Source organism: Zygosaccharomyces rouxii, assembly GCF_000026365.1.
Source record: "Zygosaccharomyces rouxii strain CBS732 chromosome D complete sequence".
In the NCBI taxonomy this organism is placed as follows: Eukaryota; Fungi; Ascomycota; class Saccharomycetes; order Saccharomycetales; family Saccharomycetaceae; genus Zygosaccharomyces; species Zygosaccharomyces rouxii.
This window is the reverse complement of record NC_012993.1, coordinates 711,803-735,525: the sequence shown is the minus strand read 5'-3', so window position 1 is coordinate 735,525 and position 23,723 is coordinate 711,803. Positions and strand designations below refer to the sequence as shown.

At 39.6% G+C, this 23,723-nt stretch overlaps 13 protein-coding genes and 1 non-coding gene across 14 annotated transcripts; 9 read left to right on the top strand and 5 right to left on the bottom strand.

Annotated features, from left to right (window-relative positions):
- Window positions 1-290: 290 nt before the first annotated feature.
- TVS1 (Tvs1p) lies at window positions 291-2,045 on the top strand (the record flags this gene model as incomplete). The annotated part of the gene is made up of 1 exon (XM_002496757.1): window positions 291-2,045. The coding sequence occupies one exon, from the start codon at window positions 291-293 to the stop codon at window positions 2,043-2,045; it is 1,755 nt and encodes a 584-aa protein (XP_002496802.1).
- Window positions 2,046-2,605: 560 nt separating this feature from the next.
- ZYRO0D08470r lies at window positions 2,606-2,704 on the top strand. Its single transcript is given in 2 exon segments — window positions 2,606-2,642; window positions 2,660-2,704. It is a non-coding gene; the product is annotated as a tRNA-Ser (tRNA).
- A 431-nt stretch (window positions 2,705-3,135) lies between these two features.
- BUD31 (U2 snRNP complex subunit BUD31) lies at window positions 3,136-3,573 on the top strand (the record flags this gene model as incomplete). The annotated part of the gene is made up of 1 exon (XM_002496756.1): window positions 3,136-3,573. The coding sequence occupies one exon, from the start codon at window positions 3,136-3,138 to the stop codon at window positions 3,571-3,573; it is 438 nt and encodes a 145-aa protein (XP_002496801.1).
- Window positions 3,574-3,894: 321 nt separating this feature from the next.
- Window positions 3,895-5,595, top strand: HCM1 (Hcm1p; the record flags this gene model as incomplete). Its single annotated transcript, XM_002496755.1, has 1 exon — window positions 3,895-5,595. The coding sequence occupies one exon, from the start codon at window positions 3,895-3,897 to the stop codon at window positions 5,593-5,595; it is 1,701 nt and encodes a 566-aa protein (XP_002496800.1).
- Window positions 5,596-6,015: 420 nt separating this feature from the next.
- RAD18 (E3 ubiquitin-protein ligase RAD18) lies at window positions 6,016-7,245 on the top strand (the record flags this gene model as incomplete). Its single annotated transcript, XM_002496754.1, has 1 exon — window positions 6,016-7,245. One exon carries the CDS (start codon window positions 6,016-6,018, stop codon window positions 7,243-7,245), a length of 1,230 nt encoding a protein of 409 aa, XP_002496799.1.
- Window positions 7,246-7,490: 245 nt separating this feature from the next.
- On the bottom strand, window positions 7,491-10,565 carry SED4 (GTPase-activating protein SED4; the record flags this gene model as incomplete). Its single annotated transcript, XM_002496753.1, has 1 exon — window positions 7,491-10,565. The coding sequence occupies one exon, from the start codon at window positions 10,563-10,565 to the stop codon at window positions 7,491-7,493; it is 3,075 nt and encodes a 1,024-aa protein (XP_002496798.1).
- A 258-nt stretch (window positions 10,566-10,823) lies between these two features.
- BUD17 (putative pyridoxal kinase BUD17) lies at window positions 10,824-11,771 on the top strand (the record flags this gene model as incomplete). Its single annotated transcript, XM_002496752.1, has 1 exon — window positions 10,824-11,771. The coding sequence occupies one exon, from the start codon at window positions 10,824-10,826 to the stop codon at window positions 11,769-11,771; it is 948 nt and encodes a 315-aa protein (XP_002496797.1).
- Window positions 11,772-11,903: 132 nt separating this feature from the next.
- On the top strand, window positions 11,904-13,436 carry ATG15 (triglyceride lipase ATG15; the record flags this gene model as incomplete). Its single annotated transcript, XM_002496751.1, has 1 exon — window positions 11,904-13,436. One exon carries the CDS (start codon window positions 11,904-11,906, stop codon window positions 13,434-13,436), a length of 1,533 nt encoding a protein of 510 aa, XP_002496796.1.
- Window positions 13,437-13,554: 118 nt separating this feature from the next.
- Window positions 13,555-15,597, bottom strand: ZYRO0D08316g (Zn(II)2Cys6 transcription factor; the record flags this gene model as incomplete). The annotated part of the gene is made up of 1 exon (XM_002496750.1): window positions 13,555-15,597. The coding sequence occupies one exon, from the start codon at window positions 15,595-15,597 to the stop codon at window positions 13,555-13,557; it is 2,043 nt and encodes a 680-aa protein (XP_002496795.1).
- A 1,459-nt stretch (window positions 15,598-17,056) lies between these two features.
- On the top strand, window positions 17,057-18,004 carry ZYRO0D08294g (peptidylprolyl isomerase; the record flags this gene model as incomplete). The annotated part of the gene is made up of 1 exon (XM_002496749.1): window positions 17,057-18,004. The coding sequence occupies one exon, from the start codon at window positions 17,057-17,059 to the stop codon at window positions 18,002-18,004; it is 948 nt and encodes a 315-aa protein (XP_002496794.1).
- A 28-nt stretch (window positions 18,005-18,032) lies between these two features.
- ZNG1 (GTP-dependent zinc transferase) lies at window positions 18,033-19,265 on the bottom strand (the record flags this gene model as incomplete). Its single annotated transcript, XM_002496748.1, has 1 exon — window positions 18,033-19,265. The coding sequence occupies one exon, from the start codon at window positions 19,263-19,265 to the stop codon at window positions 18,033-18,035; it is 1,233 nt and encodes a 410-aa protein (XP_002496793.1).
- Window positions 19,266-19,442: 177 nt separating this feature from the next.
- ALG12 (dolichyl-P-Man:Man(7)GlcNAc(2)-PP-dolichol alpha-1,6-mannosyltransferase) lies at window positions 19,443-21,140 on the top strand (the record flags this gene model as incomplete). The annotated part of the gene is made up of 1 exon (XM_002496747.1): window positions 19,443-21,140. One exon carries the CDS (start codon window positions 19,443-19,445, stop codon window positions 21,138-21,140), a length of 1,698 nt encoding a protein of 565 aa, XP_002496792.1.
- Window positions 21,141-21,211: 71 nt separating this feature from the next.
- Window positions 21,212-21,667, bottom strand: IMG2 (mitochondrial 54S ribosomal protein mL49; the record flags this gene model as incomplete). Its single annotated transcript, XM_002496746.1, has 1 exon — window positions 21,212-21,667. One exon carries the CDS (start codon window positions 21,665-21,667, stop codon window positions 21,212-21,214), a length of 456 nt encoding a protein of 151 aa, XP_002496791.1.
- A 374-nt stretch (window positions 21,668-22,041) lies between these two features.
- Window positions 22,042-23,589, bottom strand: RSA4 (Rsa4p; the record flags this gene model as incomplete). Its single annotated transcript, XM_002496745.1, has 1 exon — window positions 22,042-23,589. The coding sequence occupies one exon, from the start codon at window positions 23,587-23,589 to the stop codon at window positions 22,042-22,044; it is 1,548 nt and encodes a 515-aa protein (XP_002496790.1).
- Window positions 23,590-23,723: the final 134 nt, after the last annotated feature.

The following is a 23,723-nucleotide window of genomic DNA, read 5'->3' as shown; positions in this document are numbered from 1 at the left end:
CAACAATATGAACAACAAAAACAAAAACAGTGACACTATCGCGTCGCGTCGGCTGGTATTACTGTTTATGTTCTTGACTATTCCATTACCACTCTTCCTAGAGGCTCACACACGGCGTGTTTCTCTGAGAAGATAATAGCATCGGTTCTGGTACTTGTTCACGGTGTTTCTTCAATGGTCGTTTGAAGGAGATGATGTTATATAAACGACAAGGTTGTTTCAACGCGATGATGACAAGTTCGCAGGAAATTAGTCTTGATTGATGCTCATGTAGTTTGAGGATAGCAGCGATGAGTAATAGTGCTAAGAAAATCGTATGGCTAGTGTTGCTGCTCGCGGTGGGCTTGGCTCATGCGCATGAAATGGAGGATATGGATATGGATATGGATGAGAGTTCGCCAGAACCAACGAATACGACGATGCCCCTTGCTTCTGTAAGTCCGGTGCCATTTGAACCAAAGCACCCACATGGACTACCAATTCTGCAGAGACCTGGTTTAACTGCTGGCGAAAAATTGTATTGGGATCAATACAACAGCACTAGTTATTTCAATACCGACAAGGGTAATAGGGCTGCGTTGCATTACCATGTGTTATCTCTAGTGTCGTCAATAGTCTTTTTTTATCCAATCTGCTTGGTTCTTCACAGTATCAAGTCTAGTTGGTACCTGTTGGCACTTTTGGTTAATCTGATAGTCGTTCTATCTTCTCTGTTTTCTCTGAGTGTATTTGCAAGTACTTTCCCTGAAGATTGGTATCCAAACAATTGCTACTCCAAGACTTCATGGATCTTGTTCTTCACCATTTTGGTCCATTTTGTCTCTGCAGTGGTAACGAAGGCATCTCGTTGGGTTGTCGGCAGCAATGCTTTGCACGATTACAATGACGGTGGATTTATTCCCTTGCAGGAAATGGCACCAACACCTGAAGATGAACCAGAAGAGGAAGCGGAACGGGAAGAAACTGAAGACTCTTTGCAGCGTCATAAAGATGAACAGGCCTTGAGAAATCGTAGGGATAACTTCTTATCACGTTTATTGGGTGGTGAATTCGTGCAAAGAGTCGCTCGCAACTTTGGTACACCTTTTGAAATTATTTACAGAACGTTGAACTACCCGCTTTTCATCTATTTGATGGTGGATTGTGGTATTGGGTTAGCTGTTGGTTGTCTAATGGGTAAAGGTGCCAGGATCTTTAACCTTTTGGCACACTGGATTAAAGGTGGTGTTTTCTTTGTTTTGGGTCTAGTTTCATTAGCAAGATACTGTGGTGTCGGTAAGGGACATGGTTGGGCATGGAATAAGATTATCGTTAAGAGGGATCCTCTAAGATCAAGATCTTCTGCATGGAAAAGATTCTTTAGTCCTCGTGGTACAATTACAATGGAAGGTATTGAATCGTTTTTGATCTTTTTCTATGGAAGTACCAATGTGTTTTTGGAACATTTGGCAGGTGCAGGTGGTGCATGGACCGCTAAAGATTTACAACATGTGTCTATCGCGTTCATGTATATCGGTACTGGTCTATGTGGACTTTTAACAGAATGCAAATTAAACCAATGGAAATTTGAACATGTTATGCAACACAGTGAAGGTCTTGATAGAGAAGAAGTTGAACAAGCATCCCCAGGTTACTCTCCAAATCCTTTCCCCACATTTACCATTTTCTGGACAGGTATATTAATGTCACAGCATGCACAAGCATCAGAAGCTTCGAGACTAATCCATATGCAATGGGGGTATTTGTTATCATACGGTTCATTCTTTAGACTCCTAACATTTGTGTTTTTATTTTTGGTTCCTAACAAAGATTTGAGACCATCCTTACCATTTACAGAACTAATTTCTTCATTTTGTTTGATGTGTGGTGGATTGGTATTTATGGAATCTACAGATCAAGTGGTCGAAGCATTAGAATACAGAGGCTTTACACCAATGTTCAGCTTTAACATAAGTGTTGGTTTCGTGGCATTATTGATGGGATGGGAAATGGTGCTTTTGTTTTGGAGAAATTGGTTAGAGAAAAGACAAAGTTCTCAATTGTAACCAAAAAAGATAAAAAAAGAAGAAAAAAAGTTTTATAATTACGATGAGATGAGATGATTAATTTCGTTGCTATAGTTCTTTCCAGGGATTCTGGCAAACTTACTTTAATTTTATTTATTTTTTTTTTTTTTTTTTTGTTGTTGTCTTTCAATTGCTAAAGAGAACTAATTGAAAATTCACTGTATGGTCTCCTACGTCTGGAGCTTTTGAAGCTCAGTTGTGTAATGTATATTTGCTTTATTTAAGTAGCTACGAGTGAGATAAAAGAACCTCTGATATCAGTTGTATCCTCATTGTGATCCAGTTGACGGGACCCTGAAGCTCCGCGACGACTATTTTTTTACGTTTCGTTGAGCAATAGGTAAATTTGAACCCTTTATAAATTTAAAACGATGAAATAGAGAAAATATGCTCCAAGCTATAAGAAACTTATCAAGGTAACGACTCTCTTGGTTCTAAACCAACCTTCCTGCAAGTAATCTCCCATCCTCGTGTATATCTGAAAACTCTCTGCCGCATGGTAGGCGACCACGTTCAAAATCTTAAACTGGTTTTTCTCTGACACTATGGCCGAGTGGTTAAGGCGTGAGACTCGAATCTTTCCTAATTCGGTTATCTCTTGGGCTCTGCCCGCGCAGGTTCGAATCCTGCTGGTGTCGATAGATTTTTTTTCTACTTTCAACAATCTAACCTAATCTATATTCGTGGATGCATGTGTTACAAGCCCCTACTCTAATGCTCGATGGCTGCTATCTACCTTGTTGTGAGACCCCTGTGCGCCTGCGACCAATCCTGATCGAACTGATGCACCGACAAAGTTCTAAAGACTGTAATGACGCCTCCAATGCAAACTGAAGTTCATTCTAAACGTCATGCAAGTTCTACAAGGACCCCCAATGCACCATGGCAGGCCCAATTTTTACGGTCCTTTACATAGCTCATCTCTAAAGGCATCGCTGATTGAAAAATCTACTGAACTTCAACAAATAAACAACAAACAACAAACAACAAGAAAAGAAAAAATCTGAAAAACTGGTGAAGCATCGAGAGAATCATCTCAAACCACTCGCTAGCGCTAGCATCATCCCACATGCCAACTGCACCACCACCAGGGTTCGAAAAGATCAAACCTGCTCTCGACGAGTTCGAATCTCAATTACGACAAATTCACCATGCAAAGACATCCAGGATAGCTGCAAAGAAAGACGAAAATCCATGGGAAATCCTAAGAATCAGTAACGAACGGTCTCGATACATTTTTAACCTTTTCTACAAACGTAAAGCCATTTCAAGAGATCTGTACGAGTGGTTACTGAAAAATCGATTAGCCGATAGGCAACTGATCGCCAAATGGAAGAAGAAAGGCTACGAGAAACTTTGTTGCCTCAAGTGCATCCAACGCAAGGAAACTAACCATGGAAACGTTTGTATTTGCAGAATTCCCAGAGCCCAACTGCTTGAAAAGGACAGAAACACGTTCCACCAATGCAACAACTGTGGATGTCACGGTTGCTCAAGCACCGACTGAAAATAGCATACCATTTAGTATTCCATATCCTTCAAAGGGATATTTAATTGATTGCAATAGAACCGTCAGAGCTAAATTTAAAGCAAGAACCCCCATCTAGAATTATAATCGCGAAATTTTTCGTTGGCGTGTCAGTTTCCTTCAATTGCCATAAACGCGAACCTAAGTCGTGTTGTTAATGCAAGGGCCAACGTCAAAAGCTTTTGAATCAGGTCTTTTCAATTCTGGAGTTCCAGCTTCAGTTAACCGCGTAATTGCTCCTGGTGGAATCAATATATATATATCTATCTGTATCTTTGATACTCTGTGGCGAAGATATCGATGAGCTCCGGTAAACTCTGTGATAACGATCTAAATCAATATAACAACTGTCTGATGGCTCTCGAAGATGGGCCTCCCCTCCTGGAGGGAGCAAGCAAGAGAAGCTTTTTAGATATGACAACTAGTGGTGGTAAGGAAATGATTACGCCACCAAATTCAACGATTAGGAAATCAGGCCCACAAGACTTAAGCCTGAACGGATTGAGGCCTCCATTATCACCTGCACTGTCGTCACCCATTGCATCGAGACCAAAGAAGCAAAGATCCGAAGGAAATAGCGGTAGTAGTGGCAGTAGTGGATCGTTACGTTCAAACGGAAATTTTACACTTCAAGAACTATTAGAATCATTGGAAAAGCGTAGAGATAATGGAGAGTTGACCAAAAAGCCACCGTATTCTTACGCGACGCTAATTGGACTAGCAATTCTGCAATCGGCACTGGGTAAGCTAACACTGTCGCAGATCTACAATTGGATTTCAGTTCATTTTCCCTACTATAAGCAAAAGGATGCAGGTTGGCAGAATTCTATCAGGCATAACTTATCACTAAACGATGCATTCATAAAGACTGAAAAATCGAACGATGGCAAGGGTCATTTTTGGCAAGTAAAACCAGGTTGTGAGACTAAGTTTTTCAAAGGTGAGACTGGTTCATATGAAGACGTTAGAAGCAAATTGCGAGATTTAGACAGATTCTTTGATAATCCTGAAGAAGAAGACGTGGAAGAAACTGAAGGACCAACTAGCGGATTGGCAGCACCTGCATTCCAACAACCTCGTAGACTCCACATCTCTGCAGATGAAGAAGAGGAAGAAGAAGAAGAAGAAGAAGAAGAAGAAGAAGAAGAAGAAGAAGAAGAAGATGATGATGATGATGATGACGAAGACGGGGACGAGGATGACGAACACAGAGCAGTCGATGGACCCCATATTGGTAATGATGAATCCTATAACAATTCAATTTTTCACATCCACTCGTCGCCTGGTGCGGCTCCATTGCATTTGAAAGATTTACACACAAGAGATTCGTTTCCCGATGATAATGATGAGGGTGCGAATAACGAGTTTGGAAACGTCAAAAGATATCCTGATACCATCTTTTCACCACAAGATTTCAAAAAATATTCATGTTCTTTCAATTCAAGTTTTGAAGAAACCTCACCAAGACCTACTCGAGTTGACGAACCATTATTCGACTCAAACGATTTTGCTATTGATGAAGAACATCAACTACGGCAATCTCCGTTGGAAAATGTTTCGCAGATGGATTTATTAAAGACTCCAAAGGCATCAAGTGGTCCGAATTATGAAAGAACACCTATGAGATTTATTACTTCGCCTCGTGATGGTTCAGCTAGTATGAAAAGATGGCAAACCCCTTCACACCTTTTCGAGGATTTATACTGCTCACCATTATTCAAAAGTGTTTGTACACCAATGAAGGAAGGACTACCTGGCGTTTCTCCGAGAAACGTTTCTGCTCCGGATATAATGTCTTCCAATAGAAGAACTAAAATCTCATCTAGTGGGTTATTTGGAGTTGACGTTTATGCAGTTTGGAAAAGAGCTACAGAAAGTACAATGTCTAGGAATAACGATAACGGGAATAATCAAAAATTAGGTATCCCATTCAAATCGACTCCTAGTCGTGAGCGGGACGGTAATATGGGAGATACAACGGATGGCGATAAGGAACGATAGGTTGGAAGTTATTATTTCCTATTTTAATTTATATTTGTCGTTGTCATTATCATACGGGTTCGGTTTGGGTAGTGCCAGAAGTTTAATCTGGCCCTTTTAAGAAGTGTACGTCGTTATAGTTTTGGAGTTTTGTTATTTCATAATACATCATATCTTAAAGTAATACATAGTTATGGCAATTAATTGATAAATAAAATATTGACGAGACCAACTACTGGGAAACCTGCTATGGGGTAGACATTGGGACTAATCCCTTTCTATCTACCATTTCCCATATTTTAGCGCCTTCACGTGATAATCTGGTGCTATATGTTCTTATAAATCGGTATTCACTTCTTCAACATGGTCCTACCTCATCGATTATAATAGAGGGTTGATTTCCAAATCCCTTCTGTGAAGCTGTGCCAGGTTACATTCGAAATGAATTATAATGTTAGTGATGCTACAGATTTTTCCCATACTTCAATACCACAATTATCACAATTAGATACTTTAGTAAGATGCCATATATGCAAAGATTTACTTAAAATACCAGTATTGACGCCATGTAGCCATACATTTTGTTCATTATGCATCAGAGAATATTTAACGAGGGAACCCAAATGTCCACTTTGTCTCAGTGAGCTGAGGGAATCCAACTTGAGAAGTGAATTCTTAGTTAATGAAATTATTGAATCCTACAGGTCTGTTAGAGATGAGCTACTAGAGTCACTGAAAGAGGATCAGCGTAACAATGCTGAGAAATCTTTGATAGAATTGACTGATGATGATAATGACGATGATCTACAAATAGTGGGAACAAATCAGAAAGAAGAAGTGAAAAGAGACAAGAATGAGAAGTCTGTGGGAAAAGTGACTAAACCATCCACATCCACTGGACTAAACTCATTACTAAACTCACAAAGAGATAAATCCAAAACTAAGGAAAAATTGGCTCAATGTCCTATATGCTCGAATTTTTATCCAATTCAAGCCTTAGAAAGAACTCATTTAGATGAATGCCTAACGATGCAGAGCTTGGATGAAAGTACTGACGTGAAGAAACGCACACCAACACCACCAAGTCCTCGAATAAAAAGTCCCAAATCTTCTTCCAAACCTAAGAGAGCAGTTAATGCCAAAGATGACATTTCTCATGTTGACAAATACCTTTCGTCATTCAATACTGGTCAGAGACGTGAAAGACTGCCTAAGATTAATTTTACTTCAATGAGTCTATCACAGATCAAGCAAAAATTAGCGTCATTAAGTCTACCAACTCATGGTTCAAGACAAAATATGATTGCACGTTATAATCATTACGAAGTTCTTTGGAACAGCAATTTCTGCGATGCTATCGAACCAGTTGATGAAAGTGAATTGAGACGACAACTGGCGAGTTGGGAAGCATCTCATAATCCTTCAAATGGCAACAACGGTACTAATATCATATCAAAAATGATGAGAAGGGCCAACCAGGGGAATTCTTACCAGAAGTTGTTGGCAGATTTCAAGACTGATAACTTCCAGAGGAAATCATGGATTCTTATGTTTAGAAAAGATTTCAAGAATCTTATACAGGAAGCTAAAAGAAGTATACCAAGAGAATCAAAGACGACAGGTAGCGTCGATAATCAAATAGCAGTTCCAGAAAATACAGAGAAGGAATAAAAAAGCATAAAAAAAGCATGAAAGCTCTTCAGCTACAGTTGACGATCGTAAATACTTGCACTCATAATCAATTAATTTCTTTTTTTTTTTTTTTCATTTCTTATATGTTTTTATAATATGCACTTTTATCATTTCATTCCAATACGAACTCTTCATTGTCAATTTAATAATCGGTTTCAAAACAGCTCTTGGGTAATGGGAGAAAGAAGGTCAAAAAAAAGTAAGATTGTCATCCATTCATTTTTCTACTCATTGAGTTCAACCTCTTCTACAAAATCTTCTTGAGCAACATCTTTTTCATCTTTAGCGCTCACATCGACATCTTGAGTAGGTTCATCCACCTTTGGGGTCGATGTTGTTGAAAAGTCATCAGTTTTCTTAGTTGTTTGGCTGAAAGATACCGAGGAAGACACAGAATCTACACCTTCTGTCGTAGCAGCAGTTTCTTGATGTGTATGTAAAGGTTTGGATCCTGTTTGGAGATGCTCACCATATTCCGGAACAATTTCTTCAGAATGAATAGAGTCAGAGATTTGATTCGAAGTAGGAGTAGCCTTTGCCTGATCTCTAGAGATTGAAGAGGACAATGAAGTGGCATCAGAACCTTCAGATGAGGATTCTGTGTCAGACGCCAAATTTACCGGTGGAGGAATGCTAGTTGTCGCTTCTTCAGTAAAAACGATGGTGGAGTCACTGCTGGTAGGTTCAGACTCCTTTGTTACTGCGGCGGATGTAGTGGTAGTCTCACTGGGTGGCGAGACTTTAGAACTAGAATCCAGGGAATGATCAGAAGCTGATGATATCACCGAACTAGTAGTTTCAGTTGTCAAAGTTTCAGATACAGAAGCCGCAGCAGCCGTTGGTGTGGTCGTAGAAGCGGCACTAACATCTTCTGTAACGGTAGTGGTAATGCTAGAAGATGGAATATTGGAAGCAGTATTAGAAGATGCAATGGAAGTCGTGAAGGTGGATGAACTAGTTTCTGAGACCTCGGGCGTGGATGCACTACTTTCAGAAACCACAGAGGATGCTTCTGAAGATGGCGTGGTACTCACAGTTTTGGAGGAGACACTAGAGCTGTCACTTGAGCTTGGAGTCTCTGCGGCAATCTCGAGTGTCACGTCATCAGGGGAGATACTCCCCGTAGCACTAACTTCTTTGGAAGAGCTGCTTGGAGTCTGAGCTAACGAGGTATCCAACTTGGCTTCTGAGGTGGAATCAATTTCAGCGGCAGCTAAACTGGTGCTCTTATCATGTTGCTCATGCGTATGAGAACTTGGAACTGTAGTTATTTCAGAAGAAGCAGTTAAAGCGCTTTCAGAAGTCAAATCAGTTGGAGTCTGAAAGCTTGTCAGAGACTCAGAAGTGGTGGTTTCCACGCTGCTGGTCGTGCTCTTGGAACTTGGAACAACAGAATTTGTCAAGGGGACAGCTGTTGTAGTCGTACTCGAGGCGTAGGTCTCTTGAGAAGAGCTGGATGGCTCTTCTAATGTCTCAGAAGTCATTGAATGACCGCCAGCACTCTCTGGTGTAGTGCCAATCGCCGATGTAGTCTCAACCGAATCGGCAGGTTTTGTGGAGGTTTCTAAAACAACAGCCTCATCAATGGTTTCTTTGTTGACTGGCTCAGCTACAGTATCAAAATCTCCTGATTTAGGAGTAGCTCCATGATGAGACAGGGAGCTAACTGCTGTCTGCTCAGAAATTCCAGCCAAAGTATCAGTAGTTGTCGCAGAAGCACTTGTAGTAGGTGCGGAACTTTCACTTTCCGATATCGTACTGTCACTTGCAACATTTTGCTCAACTGGAGTCGAAGTCGAAGCTGATGAGCTAGTAGTGCTAGTGGTACTCGTTGAAGAATCAGAAGATTCCTTAGTAGTGGACTCGGCAGAGGGAGAAATTTGATCGGATGAAGATTGTAATGAAGTGATCAAAGGTACACTAGCCACGCTAGATTTAGTTGTAACATCGTTCGCAGTGGTAGCTTTTTCTTCACTAATCAAGCCACTAGAGAAAGAGATCGTTGGTTCAACTACATTGGATATAGTTTCACTTGATATGGAATAAGTGGGAACCACAGAAGAAGGTACTTCACTAGACACTGCTCCGACAAGAGTTACTTGTTCAGAGTCCTCTCTCTTTACAATAGCTCTATTACGTCTTTCTTCGTACCAATCTTTAACAAATTTAGACAATCTGTTGTGCAAGTCGTATTTCAAAGAGATCTGAGCCAAGAAGGCAAGTAACGCTATGAATACGAAATTCAACAGCAATTTCAACAATTTGGACCATATGGAAGTTGATTGGGCAAAATTCTCAGGAACCTTAATCACATGGACAGTATTAGCGGCAGAAACACTTGCGATTAGACCAGAATCTGATGAAAATGAGACTCTTGTAATGGCAAAACTATGCACTTGTTTAAAAGTTCTGCCGAGAGACAAATCTTTCAACTTAACAATGGCCAAAGAATTGTCACTACCTGCCAATACAGCCAACTCATTTTTATGATCCACATCCATAGCAGTAACACCCTTAAATTTGTTGGTGATAAACTTCGTCTTCAAAACGGTAGCGCTACCACTTCTTAAACTAATTTTGATCATAACAATACCCGGGCCTTTCTTGAGAGCAGCAGCGATTAAAACCACATCATCAGTTAAAAACTTAATCTTGGACAGAGAATAGTTGGAATCAAAATCTGTCTTTCTAATGATAAATCTACCAGTAACAATCGAAATAACTTCCAAAGTCGATGCTGTGATGTAACTAATCACTTTACCATCAGGCGCAAAATGCATATCCTTAACTTCATGACCAGTTTCAATTTCATACTTTTCTGTCAATTCTTTAGGATCAATAATTCTTATCACAGTAGGGATGGCTGAAGAAGCAACAGCTCCCACAGATCCATCTCGGGACAAGTAGATGAGTTTCGTATAATCTTCAGGTTGATTGGATCTATCAAAATCGATACCCGCCACAAACTTTAAGTGCTCATTTTCAAATAAAAATTTCCTCAAATGATGGTTCCCTTCACCTTTCTTAATCTTTTCACTATTTTCATTACATCCCATCAATATGGTATCGTTGGCGACATCTAAAGTCGTTGGTGAATCGTCATTCGGATCCAAAGTGATCTCTCTAAACCTCTTGATAACTTTCTTCTTGGCGAAATCAACCCGTAATACAGTCAATTTGTTTGGGATCCCGTTGTTTCCTTCACCACCACCACCTGCCACTAACAGCATGCGGTTGTTCAGAAACTTGGCTCCGTAAACAGGATACCCAATGCTACAATTTGCTGTGACGAATTTCATGCTAACGATCCAAACCAGTAAATTCTTGCAATAGAGACTCCAAAGAGGTCTCTCAATGGATTTTTCTTGAACTTCTTTTCTACTATGGATTTCGTGTTCTTTCAAAGAAGATATTAGTTTAAAGGAAAGCGCAATTTGGAAAAAGCTAGAAGCTTATAAGGAAACGTTCCTCCAAAGGTAATAGAAGAGGCCATTTTCAGAGGTCAAGAGTATTTTTAAAGAATTCTGTGGGTTTGTTGATAGGTTAAAGGTGGACTTATGGTATTCAACAGGGATGCTATGACTAGAATTTCGACCAGGAAAGTACTTTCCATCCAATCTCATGTTGTACACGGTTATGTGGGTAATAAAGCCGCTACATTTCCACTACAGTACCAAGGGTGGGATGTGGATGCTCTGAACACTGTTCAGTTTTCAAACCATCCCGGATATGGCCATTTTACAGGATTTCGATACGATGCTGGTCACCTTTGCGAGATCCTCGAACAAGGGCTAGCCAAATCCCTTGAGATCCAATACGATGCTGTTCTCATGGGGTATTTGCCAGGTGTTGAAAGCTTACGCAAAATTGGTGAAGCTGTTGGTGAAATGTCTGCAAGGGATCCAGATTTGAAATGGGTTCTTGATCCTGTGCTTGGTGACAATGGTAAACTCTATGTGTCTGGTGAGAACGTGGATGCCTACAAGCAGATTTTGCGCCATAACAAGATTCATTTAGTCACACCAAATCAATTCGAAATGGAGACTTTAACAGGAGTAAAAATCCAAGATTTAGAATCGTTGAAGTCAAGTATTGAACAATTCCAGAAATTATATCCTCGAGTGAATAAGATCGTGGTTACAAGTTTAGAACTGAAAAATGGTTACATATGTGCATGCTGTGATGGTGGTAAAATTCAGTATGCATCAGTACCTCGAATCAATGCTCATTTTAGCGGAACCGGCGATTTGTTCAGTGCGCTGCTGCTAAATGCTCTGGTGCCTCCTGCTGGACAAACTCCACCAACGTTAGCACAAGCCCTACTTCTAGTAATTTCTCTCGTCGATCTAATTCTACGAAGAACTTTGGAACTTTCATTATCAAAGGATGATGTTCTTCCTGTCACTATAAATGATTTGAAACTGATACAATGCAGGGACTTGCTAGTTGGAAAACATCAGAACAAGGAGCTGGATGCACAAATTAGGTTGGTCGATCTTAACTAATTATTATAGACTTTTTATATACAATTCATCATGTGACGGGGTGCTTGATCGGTTACTCATAAAGAACTCATCAAGGTACTATCAACAAGTCTTACGTACCACGGTGAAGAACTTCAAAGTAGTTTAGGATCCATGATTCGTAGACATGCGACAGCTATAACATCGAAGGGAGGACGGTATTGGCGACTAGTGGTAACCCTATTGATCATATCGACCGTAGCATTACTAGTTTGGAAGAAATCGGAGCCAACAAACGATATAACAATCGATATCGATTCAGAAGATCCAGAAGATTCTACATTCCAATTGGCTAGTATCTATAGGCATGGTGTGGGTCAAGTAAAAGACGCGATTCAGAAATTAGAGGTAACTGACGAATTTGTAATAAAGGCTGGTGATCACTACAATAACGAAGTGGCTACCAACGCCATAGATGATTCAGTATGGACGACTAATGCTAGGTATGCCACTGATAATCCATTTGGATTTAAATTTAAACTAAAGGGTCAAAAAGTACTTATGAGAAGGTTAAAGGATAGAAGTCCCGAGTTTATGGAAGGTTATTTGGATTTTGCCCTAGATTCACCTTTGAAGGCATCTAAGGTTTCGCTAGATTGGGTAGATGAAGTCGTTGAAGCTCCTAATGTGACTGATAAGGATACCATACTATCACTAGCACTAATGTCGTCTAATGCATACGTTAGATTACCACATACGGGAGATTGGAGAAACGTCTCTTTACCTTGGAACGAATCTGATCCTGATAGTTATGGATGGGATGGTGACGGTTTAAGAGGACACATTTTCTACAATGAAAAGGAAAACGTCGTTGTATTAGCCATCAAGGGCACTAGTTCTCAAGGTTTACCTGGTTCAGGTGAAGAAGATACTATACCTAACGATAAAATAAACGACAACTTACTATTTTCCTGTTGCTGCGCTAGAATCAGCTATCTATGGACCACAGTGTGCGATTGCTACACAAAATCTTACACTTGCGATGAATCCTGTCTCGAGAAAGAATTCAGAAGAAAAGATCGTTACTATGCAGCCACTATGGAGATTTACAAAGATGTTTTAAACAATTATCCAGATGCTACAATATGGATAACTGGCCATTCATTAGGTGGAGCTCTAGCTAGTCTTTTGGCACGTACCTATGGCTGGCCTGCAGTTGGGTTCGAGGCACCAGGAGAGCTGCTGGCAGCGAAAAGATTGCATCTGCCCTTCCCACCAGGACTACCGATTTACGAAGAAGCAGTTTGGAACATTGGACACACTGCAGATCCGATATTCATGGGAACTTGCAACGGTGCCAGTTCAAGTTGTTCCATTGCTGGTTACGCTATGGAGACTGCTTGTCATACGGGTAAAATCTGCATTTACGATTCCGTTACAGATTTAGGCTGGCGTGTGAGTATGTTAAACCATAGAATCCACACAGTTATTGATGGTGTCCTAACCGAGTACGATCAAGTAGCTCATTGCAAGCAACCAGAACCTTGTATCGATTGCTTCAATTGGAAGTACATCAGGGACAGGAATGCACCAACGACGACTTCAACTTCGTCAACTTCGTCCAAGGTACCAACAAGTACATCTACGAGTTCCTCGTGTGTGGGACGTAACTGGTTTGGAATATGCACCAGTTATGGTTTATCATGAACCACCCCTTTTTTTTTTCTTTCTCTTTCTGATATTTTTAAACCACCATTCATTATAACTATATCTTATATACACGACGATCAACTTCTTTCTCTTAGATTTACTACTGAGTAGAATTTTATAATGTTGGGTTTTCGAAATTCGGGAATTTGGAATGTAGACAGTTCTCAATAGCTTTATGATATTGCAAGATAACACTGGGTATCTTTAAATCAACTTCTTCAACCCAGAAGCTTCTCAGTTCACCTTCTCTAATCTTTTGTAAACGTAGTGAAAATATTTTGATGTCCATTAAAATTTCACTTACCTTATCGTCGTTTAAAAGGTCTTTGCTCGTCTTATGCAAGCTATCTGATATTTCAATGCACACCAATGATGATAGCACAGTGCAAAAAAATATTTGATCAGATAAGTATTTGAAAATATCAAATTCAGTCCTCACCACTTCCTGTAATGCCCTATGGCTATGTACAAGCATTTCTAATTGACTTTCTGGTGGCATACTGTCTATAATTCTTCCCACTGGGTAAAATTCGTTTAAACAGCTTCCAATTAACGTCTTATCATCTGCTTGAAGATAATCAATCTTGCCTTGTGGAATCACAACTTCTTCGGCAACCATATAGTAAAGACGATGATACCACGAATAGATAATCATCGAATATCCGTAGTGATAGGCAAATTTCAAGAATTGAGTAATTGGTTGAGTGAAAAGATAGTTCCACTCTTCTAACCAATCTTTCAAATCTTCTTTAACATCTTCCAAATTATTTGTTGGATCTCCTGGTACTGTACTCCCAGCTGATTGGCATTGTTGCATAAAATTGTAAAGAATCAACTCAAGAGCAATCTCACCCACCATTCTACCATCAAAATTAGTAGCCTTGGGCAACTGCAGGACTCGACGACATAAATCTAGTCTAATTTCGTCCACAACACACATTCTACCAGAAAATACACAATGTGTTAAATGCACAAGGCATAAATGGTTCCATATCCGAAGAGATGTAAATTCCCTAATCTCGGAGGATTCATCTTCAAAAGAATTTCCTTGACCCAAAGCTGTTTGCAATGATGCTTGAATATTCCTTGTAATATACTGCTGTAGTCCTATACCGGATAGATACCACGCATCCAATGACATAATATCACTACTAAAGCTTGAGGCGTAAAGTGAAAGAATTACAATGGCTTGTAAAAATTCAGTTGTTTGAGGCATGAATTTTAATGAAAGTTCCAAATCAGATTTCAATTTGTACAAAAGGTTTTTGTATACCCTTGTCTTCAAATCGTGATATCTATCTGTGTATCGAAGTGCCAATACGCATGTTGTAGTAAGCAGAAGTGATCCATCCTTTGACCTAATATTCTCCACTAATTCTTCAATGGGCTGATCGGCTGGGAATGAACACCAAGCACCATAGTGTTGTCTGAACGCATCCACAAGAATCAGTGCCTCGGATAAAGTAATAAGTTTTATTGTAACCAAGTCATCAACAGCAGGTGGTCTTCCTACGTTATCATAAATTTTCCTCACTGGTATGGGTAAGTTTTCCTTGGACACCATTTGTGATAATAAAACGTAGGGACTGCTCAAATAGGGCAATACGTGACGACGTTCAGTAGATTGTAGAGATGACGATAAATCCGGTGATACATCTTCCATACTTCTCGTATTTGGGGTTATTATTCTATTGGAATCCAACACATCTAGGTTGACTTTGGGCAAAGAGTGTGGTACCGATGCGCTTGCAGCTGGAGGAGCAGATACGGATTTATCGTTGGAAGATCCTTCCAAGAGTTGCAAAACTCTATGGACGTTGTTATTAATAGTATGCAACAATTTAGATGTAATTTCTGCATCCTTTGTACCATAACCATGTTTAATCAACATCTTTAAAGTTTCTGGATCAGAACCCTCAGGTTCATCAGCTTTAGACTCAGGTCTACCAAACATGTCTTGAAATGAACAGTGAATTTTAAGTGATTCACATCTCAGACAATAGAATTCATTTGGGATGGGGGAAAGTATACATCTAGTCTTCAATCTTCTACAAGTATCACAAGCCCTAACAGCTCTTTTACCCTTAAATTCTTTCTTCCTTGGTTTATGGACACCAGTACCATATTTAGATTTTGAGATATCGTCACTTGGTGGCATGGGGAATCCTTTCGTACCTATTCCCCTTGTTCAAGCTAATCATAACTTTCCAAGCAATGACAGCTCGGGTTGTAATCTGGAATACCGTTAACCGTGCAAAGAACAGGATGTGCCATAAAAGGATGCAATAAGGCAACAGATGAAGCCACTTCCAACCCTACAAAATTCTCCAAGATCTTTTCACCCTAAGGATGCTACTTTTGTAAAGGTCCGTAGTTAGAAGGACGTGATGCAATTACATACATGATGCAGTTCTTTACATGATGCAATTCTTTACATAACATGTCCCAAGAGATGAAATCCTCGAGGCTTTAGATTTCAAAAACTTTCATCGTTATCCTTGATTCAACCGCAATTCAACCGGGCCCCAAGTCTGCTAATTTCCTCGAGCCATTCTCTACCCTCTTCTCCTCGCTGGCCCCATAAGCCAACTTCTTCAGCCCCTTCTGCTTCTCGAACCCTTTCAACCAGATCGCCAAGAACGCCAGTAATATTGCCAAGATTATTATACCTGGAACAACTTTTACTGCGTGTTCCTTCATCTTGCATCATTGCACATTTCCGCCATTGTTGAAGGACCCCATAATGAACCTATGTAAGACCCCCATGGTGGATACAGGGATCAATGTAACAACAATCTTGGACACTATATGGAAAATATCCCGCCTTTGCTATATCGAGGCCCCCCTCTATCTACCTATAATAATATCAACAACGTCGATCATCGGCTACTGTAGATCAGATCTAGACTTGTGCTCACCCAATTGCCCCTGACACCACAAGTGGATCAATTGCATGGGAGAAAGATAACTTTTGGTACTCGAAGTGATCCAAATAGACAAAATGACCAAGGATTCCCCCGCAAGATGCATAACTAATTTAGCATTTACGCTGCGACAGCGCAAGGAAAAGCAGCGAGAACCGATCTTAAAATTTTAGACAAGATTGTATCTGGAACCTTTCGATCTCTAGAATCGATTACACCTGGTCTCATATTTCTCCGAAATTATTTGAGTTTTTTGAATTAATAGTTTATTATTCGAAGCCTCGAGTCAATAGATAATCGATATTTTACCTTTAAAAAAGGGTTTTATAACTGTAAAATCCCCCCAGTACATCTCCATTACGCTAATTGGATCAATTATCAGTTCCAATTAATCATTTATCGATATTTCTGTTCTAGACTTCGCATCCTTAACTGTTTCTTTTATTATTTCTCTTGTAAAAGAAGGCAACTTAAGGTGAAATTCTTACTTTCAACACCAAGTTTTAGTTAGCGAAATAGACAATAAGGTAAGTACTCCAAGGGTTTACCTATATCATAGCCACCACTTGCAGCTTGAGAAGATTTGTGAATATACTGGTATATATTGAGAAGGTTCAGCAGTTGATTTAGAGCGATAGTCCTTCAACAAGAGTGAGTTATCTTTAAAAGTAGGTGTTTGGCGAAAAGAATAAAATGATTGCAGGGATATTCTTCCTATGGATTTGGGCTTCTATGGCCCTAGGTAGAGCCGTACCACCAGTGCTTGCCGATTTGTCAAAACCCAAACTAGACCAAATTGACAGGAGTAAAGTTTATGAACCCAATCCACCAGCAACGAATAGCGTTTTAATGGTGTTGGAGTACTTTGACGAAGATCAGGGGAAACCAGTTGAACATGAAATGACGATGGAACTGTACGGTACCGTAGCTCCCAAGACTACCAGGAATTTCCAATCTTTGGCAAGAGGTGTAAAGATTCGTTATGATGGACAATCAGAGGAACAGTTTCAACAGGTTTCCTACAAGGATACGCTTTTCCACCATGTGGAACCAGGGAAATTGATTCAGGGTGGTGACATATTGGAAGATCACATCCCCTTTTCAATCTATGGAAACTCTTGGCCAGCAGAAAATTTTGACTTGAAGCATGATAGGCCTGGTAGACTTTGTATGGCTAATAATGGGCCTGAAGATCAAAATTCGCAATTTTTCATCACGACAGGCATGCAAGGTGAACCAGATTTTGATGGAAAATACGTCGTTTTTGGTCAAGTTGTTGCTGGATTAGATAAACTAATCCAAAAGATTCAATATACTCCGCTTGGTGTAGGGGGCAAACCAATCCACAATGTTAAATTGAAGTACGTTTTGGCTTACGATCTAGCGATAATGGATAATGTGGCTCAACATAATGCTTACCTCAAGAAATTAGAAGATTATAGAAATGGTGATGTAAGCAAAGGTGTTACAATGGGGTTGACACTTGCTGAAGGTGAAAAAGAGGAAAAGCAATTGAATGACATAATGTTCAATGACCTACACCATCCTTTGACTAAAGTACTTATCGGTGTCTTCGTTCTTTTATTAGTATATTTGGTAGTAAGACATAAAAGAGTGCCAAAAGCTCTAAGAAGAGTTTGAAGAACTTCGTTTTTTGTTTAGTCTTATTTCATTTAATTACGTTATGTAGCAGGTCTGCGATGCTCTTTTGATCCAAACTTTTACCAATAAAGACTATTCTACAAGTTCTGGAAGATGTTTCTTCACCATCGAACACTTCATAGGTGTCTCTTACACCTTGAAGCACTCGTACCTTATCGTCGACTAGTAAAAGTCCCTTCGTCCTATGTACTTCACCTTGGATGTTATCGTTACAGACACCCATTTCCTTCCACAATAAAACTTGCAGGAATTCTTTTTCAAACTTATCATATTCTTGTGTCTTCAATGGTCTGAAATTTAATGTCACCGTGGACATCCTTGGATCGTGGAATGTGGAGCCGCTCCCACCTTCTTGTGGAACGTTTCTAGCATCAAATGCATGTAAATCCAATAATTTGTCTATTCCAATATCCGCAAACTTGGTATAAAACATTGGGACTTCAGAATTAATGCTTCTGATTCTCTGTTCTAATTTCATTATTTTATTCTCATCGTTCTCTATTCTGTCCAACTTATTCATAATTAATCTATCAGCCATGGCAATTTGTAGATGTGCAATGGTTAACTTGTCCTCCAACACAACTTGATCACCATGCCAATGTGTCTGTTCAGATACATCATCAAGACATTTAACAATGTGTTCACAATCAAGAACAGTTATAATCCCATCAATGTAAACGTTACTGTTCAAACCTTCGTCTTGCCAAAACATCTTGGCAATAGGTGCAGGATCTGCAATACCAGAAGTCTCCAATAGGATATAATCAATTTTTCCCGGTGATCTTTGGATCATATCTTCAATTGCCTTAACACCAACATTCTTCAAAGAACAGCAGAGACATCCATTACCCAAATCTAACCACTCTTGATAACTATTTTCGCCATTACGAATAGTCATAGCTTTTTCAATTTCACTAGAATCACCGAATTCATTTAATATAACTGCGATCTTCTTATCAGAACCCTTCTGGGCAAGCTTCTCCAGTAGAGTTGATTTACCTGACCCTAGATATCCAGTAATGATCGAAACGGGGATTTTCCTAGATGAAGTAGTGGAATTATCAGAATTAGAATTCTGTAAATTAGTTCTAGCAATCTTATCCTCACTTACAATATTAATTCCCCCATCACTCTTTACATGGTTCAAAATGTCATTCAAATCCGATTCTGTACCGGTAACCAACGAAGGTAATTCACCATCTTCTTCCTCATTGTACTTGTAATCTTTCAAGGCGGACATGATGAAGCCAACGAGAATCTTGAACAGCTCTTTGTCATCACCATATCCACCAACATGTATTGAATAATATCGCGATGAGCTTCATAAGGACATACATACAATGAAAAGTTTTTAACACTTGCTTGGCCACTAATATAAAGAAAAGGGCTAACAAAAAGGAGCTATCTAAGGATCAATATGGGTTGGTCTTATTTGGATTATGGTGTAATTTTATTAATCTCCATTTATTTAAGGAAAGCTCCATTTACTAAAGTGGAGGAGAGTTTTAGCATTCAAGCTGTTCATGATATCTTAAACTATGGTATTCTTGATATCTCACGTTATGATCATTTACAGTTCCCTGGTGTGGTTCCTAGATCATTTATTGGCCCATTGATTATTGCAGCACTGACCAAACCATTTACTTATGCTTCATCTATCTTCTCGGCCAATTCCCCTACTCAATTTGAATGGCAGTTGTTAACTAGAGCTATTATTGGATTGACCAATTGGCTTGGATTGATGTACTTGAAGAACTGTGGTGAGCATGCTCTTGAAACACAGAGATTGGAAGAGCAAGAAGAAGATAAAAAGAATAAAGAAGAAGGTAGACCTGTGGCCATTAGACGTCCTGATGTCAATTTAATCAGTATGGGATCATGGTTTACTGTTAACGTTCTGTCTCAATTCCATTTGATCTTCTACAGTTCAAGACCATTGCCCAATTTCGTTTTGACTTTACCCTTGACCAATGTAGCCCTTGGTTGGGTTCTATTGGGTAACTATAAGCAATCTGTTTTCCTGTTAGCCTTCACTGCCATCATTTTTAGACTGGAAGTCGCAGCTCTATGTGCAGGTGTAGCACTTCTGTCAATTTTCTACAAGAAATTAAATTGGTTCAATGCAATTAAGTTTGGTCTAATGGGAGGTATTATCGGTATGGGTTTGACTTTGACCGTCGATTCTTACTTCTGGAGAGATTGGTGTATTCCTGAAGTTGATGCATTTATCTTCAATGTGATCAGAGGTAAATCCGCTGAGTGGGGAATTGAATCTCCTGCAGGTTACTTCACGCATTACTTAAGAACAATGTTTGTTCCACCAACAATTTTACTAATGGGTGTCATTGGATTTAGGAATGCACCTAAAAATATACGTATAGTATCCTTGGCAGCATTTTTCCATATTTTCGTTTTATCATTTCAGCCTCATAAGGAGTGGAGATTCATCATTTATTCCATCCCACCAATCATTTTACTCGGCAGTACTGCAGCCGCTTACATTTGGGAAAATTTAACAGTTAAAAAGGCTTTCCATGCCCTAATTATTGCTGTCGTTGGTATTTCACCGCTCATCTCTCTAGCCACTTCTTTTGCTTTCCTGCATGTTTCCAGTATGAATTATCCTGGTGGCCAGGCTCTCACTGATTTTAATGAAATGATTATCGCTAATAATATCACTAACGTCACGGTTCACATGAACGTGCCCGTTTGTATGACCGGTGTAACTAGATTTGGTGAGTTGGATTTTGACAAATATGGTATCATTTACGATAAGACTGAAGATTTGAACGAATTGAAAGAAAAGTGGAATACCTTTGATTATTTGATTGATCAAGAAGGTACTGCTGCCTCTATCCCATTCGAAAAACACCCTGAGAAGAACTGGGAACAAGTATCTTCAGCTCAAATCTTCATTGGACTCGATCCTAGTGTCTTCAATGGAGTCCTTAAAGAGAACGAAACGCCGTTCGATTTCATCTACAGACTCATCAAGGCAAATGTAAATCTTTTCAGTTTCTTCTCTGATCTAATCGACAGTGCCTTTTTGAGAGACGACATCTTTTACACTTACAGAAGAATTTCTCATGATGAAGACCACGCCGAAAGTCAATAGAGTTCGTTAACTATATACAGAGTTATTTTCCATTTTACACATGTTTATAAAGATTTAAATGACGTATTGTTTTAGAAAGTAGTTTGCAACACACGCTTTACCTCTTGGGAAAAGTCACCTTTTATTACGATTTTATTTGATTGCACAACGCACTTCCAATTTTGTTTGGGAATATGAGGTAACTGCTCTTGTAAATCATTTCTAAGTTTCATCACATTACCATGGATCTTCCTCAATTCAGTGAATACATTACCACCATTTTTAACATCTATGTAAACTGGTAGATTTCCAGTAGCGCTTCTCTCCACGTAATACTTGTCCTTACCAAAGGAATCGCTACCGACTAAATCATTGGTATGCACATCCTGGATGCGTGGAAAAACGGAAAACGCAAACCCTGGTTGGTATTCTAACTCGGCTTCTTCATTACAATTAAAAGTTTTAGGAGTTTCAACAGTAGACTGTAACCTGATAGTTTGTCTTAGAAGAGGTTTGTTCAATTGCTTCAAGCGTAACAGACGCAACATGATGGTGTGAGGGGGATTAAAGAAGTGGAAGAGCTCCCTGAGGTCAATCGGGTTGATGACATCTAATGGTCTTTAAATGTAGTCAAAGTTGGTACAACTTTTGATGTTGACCATTGATGAAAAAATTTCAACAAGTCATGTGAATATCATATGACCCATACCAAGTCTATAGAATACGATATTTAGCCGCTAGGAATTTTTAGGGACTCAATGATATTATATATGTCATCCCAAAGACTCTAGCTTGTTCTCTGTCATTTTTCCCACTTTATTTAAGCTGCCTCGATACTTTAGCAGCATATACGCATTTCCTCGAAATATATTAATGAATAATCCATACTTTATAGAAAAAATTAAATTTATACACCAAGATTTCAATGTGTCCATAATCTTACCATCTTATCCTTACCACCGCTACAGACTCTTTGACCATCGACACTCCAGTCAACAGTATAAACTTCATCTTGATGACCAGGCAAATCTACGGATAATTTCCTGGTCTTAACATCCCAAACCTTCAAAGTAGTATCTTTAGAACAAGAAACCAAAAGTCTGCAATCAGAAGACCATGCAACCTGATAGACACTAGCAACATGACCTCTGAATGTAGCAATAAATTTACCATCTCTACCATCCCATAATTTGATAGAATTATCAAAGGATGCAGAGACGATATACCTACCATCAGGACTGAATGCTACATGGTTGACCAGTTTTTGATGTCCAGTCATTCTTGCCAATGGTTTTGCAGACTTGAGAGGGTTCCATAAAAACATGGTAAAATCATCACTAGCGGTAACCATAAGCTCTTCCACTTGACCACTTTTCCTGACGACTTTTTCATAGTTTTTCTTTGCGATGTCTCTTGCCTCTTGTGGCGATGGACTAGCTTTACCATCAGGTCCAAATGGCCCCACTCTAATGGCATAATCGGTTGATAATGACAGATGGTTTACCCAATGGGCATGGGACTTCAAAATGTTGATACACTTACCACCAGCTTTAATATCCCAAACTCTGATAGTCTTATCATGGGATCCAGTGTAAAGCAGACCTTGGCCACCCCATTTGACACACGAGACGGAATTGGTGTGGCCACTTAGTGTATAAAGGCAAGTTCTACGAGATGCATCCCAGATCTTAATGGTACCATCCTTGGAAGCACTTGCTAATCTTGGCTTATCACCAGCTGCCACTAAATGTAACGGTTCCCATGTCAAAGAAGTTATCCATTTGGAATGTCCCTTCATAGCATCGCCCCATGGTTTACCTGCCTTGGATTCCCATAGTCTAATGGTATTATCCATCGAGCCAGTGGCAATGAGTTCACCGTCAGGAGACCATGCCACGCATAAAACCCAGTTGGAATGGCCTTTCAATACAGAAAGAGGAGTCTGAGTAGCACAATCCCAAATACGTGCAGTGTTATCACCCGCACCGGTCACCATTCTAGAGCTCGTATCAGGAGCAAATGCTGAACATAGAATGGTAGATCCATGACCTGCAATGGCGGCTGAACTTCTTGTGATAGGTCTAACTTTGAAAACAGCTCTTGGTGTAAATACAAGTGTTATTTGATCTTCAGGAGTCTTATAACCTGGTTTTAATAACGATGACCACAAATTGTCAGTGATATCTACATTTTGGGGTGGATCCTCTTTGTTTTTACCGGGAACACTACAGCTGAAAGTGTATGGAACAGGATCTTCAGCTGAGCCTTGTAACTGGTTTAAAAGTTGTTCTAACTGTCCCTCGCTAATACCACCAGGTACTCTTAGAGATCCACCAACATTTTCACCTGTATCTAGAGCTTCAAATTTGATAGATACATGAGGCAGATCTGAGGGAGTAATGTCCACTTCCCGAGTCTTTTGAGCTTCTTTTCTTTGTTTCTTAGATGGAGGCGGTATCACAGTAGCCATTATAAACGATGTAAATGATCTAAAAGCTCTCAATGACCTTATATTCTGTCTGAGATTGTTTTCATATAAGTAGCGATGAGCTTAGTTGAAATTTTTCAAGCGATGAGAAGAGATGCGATGAGCATCAAGGCTAA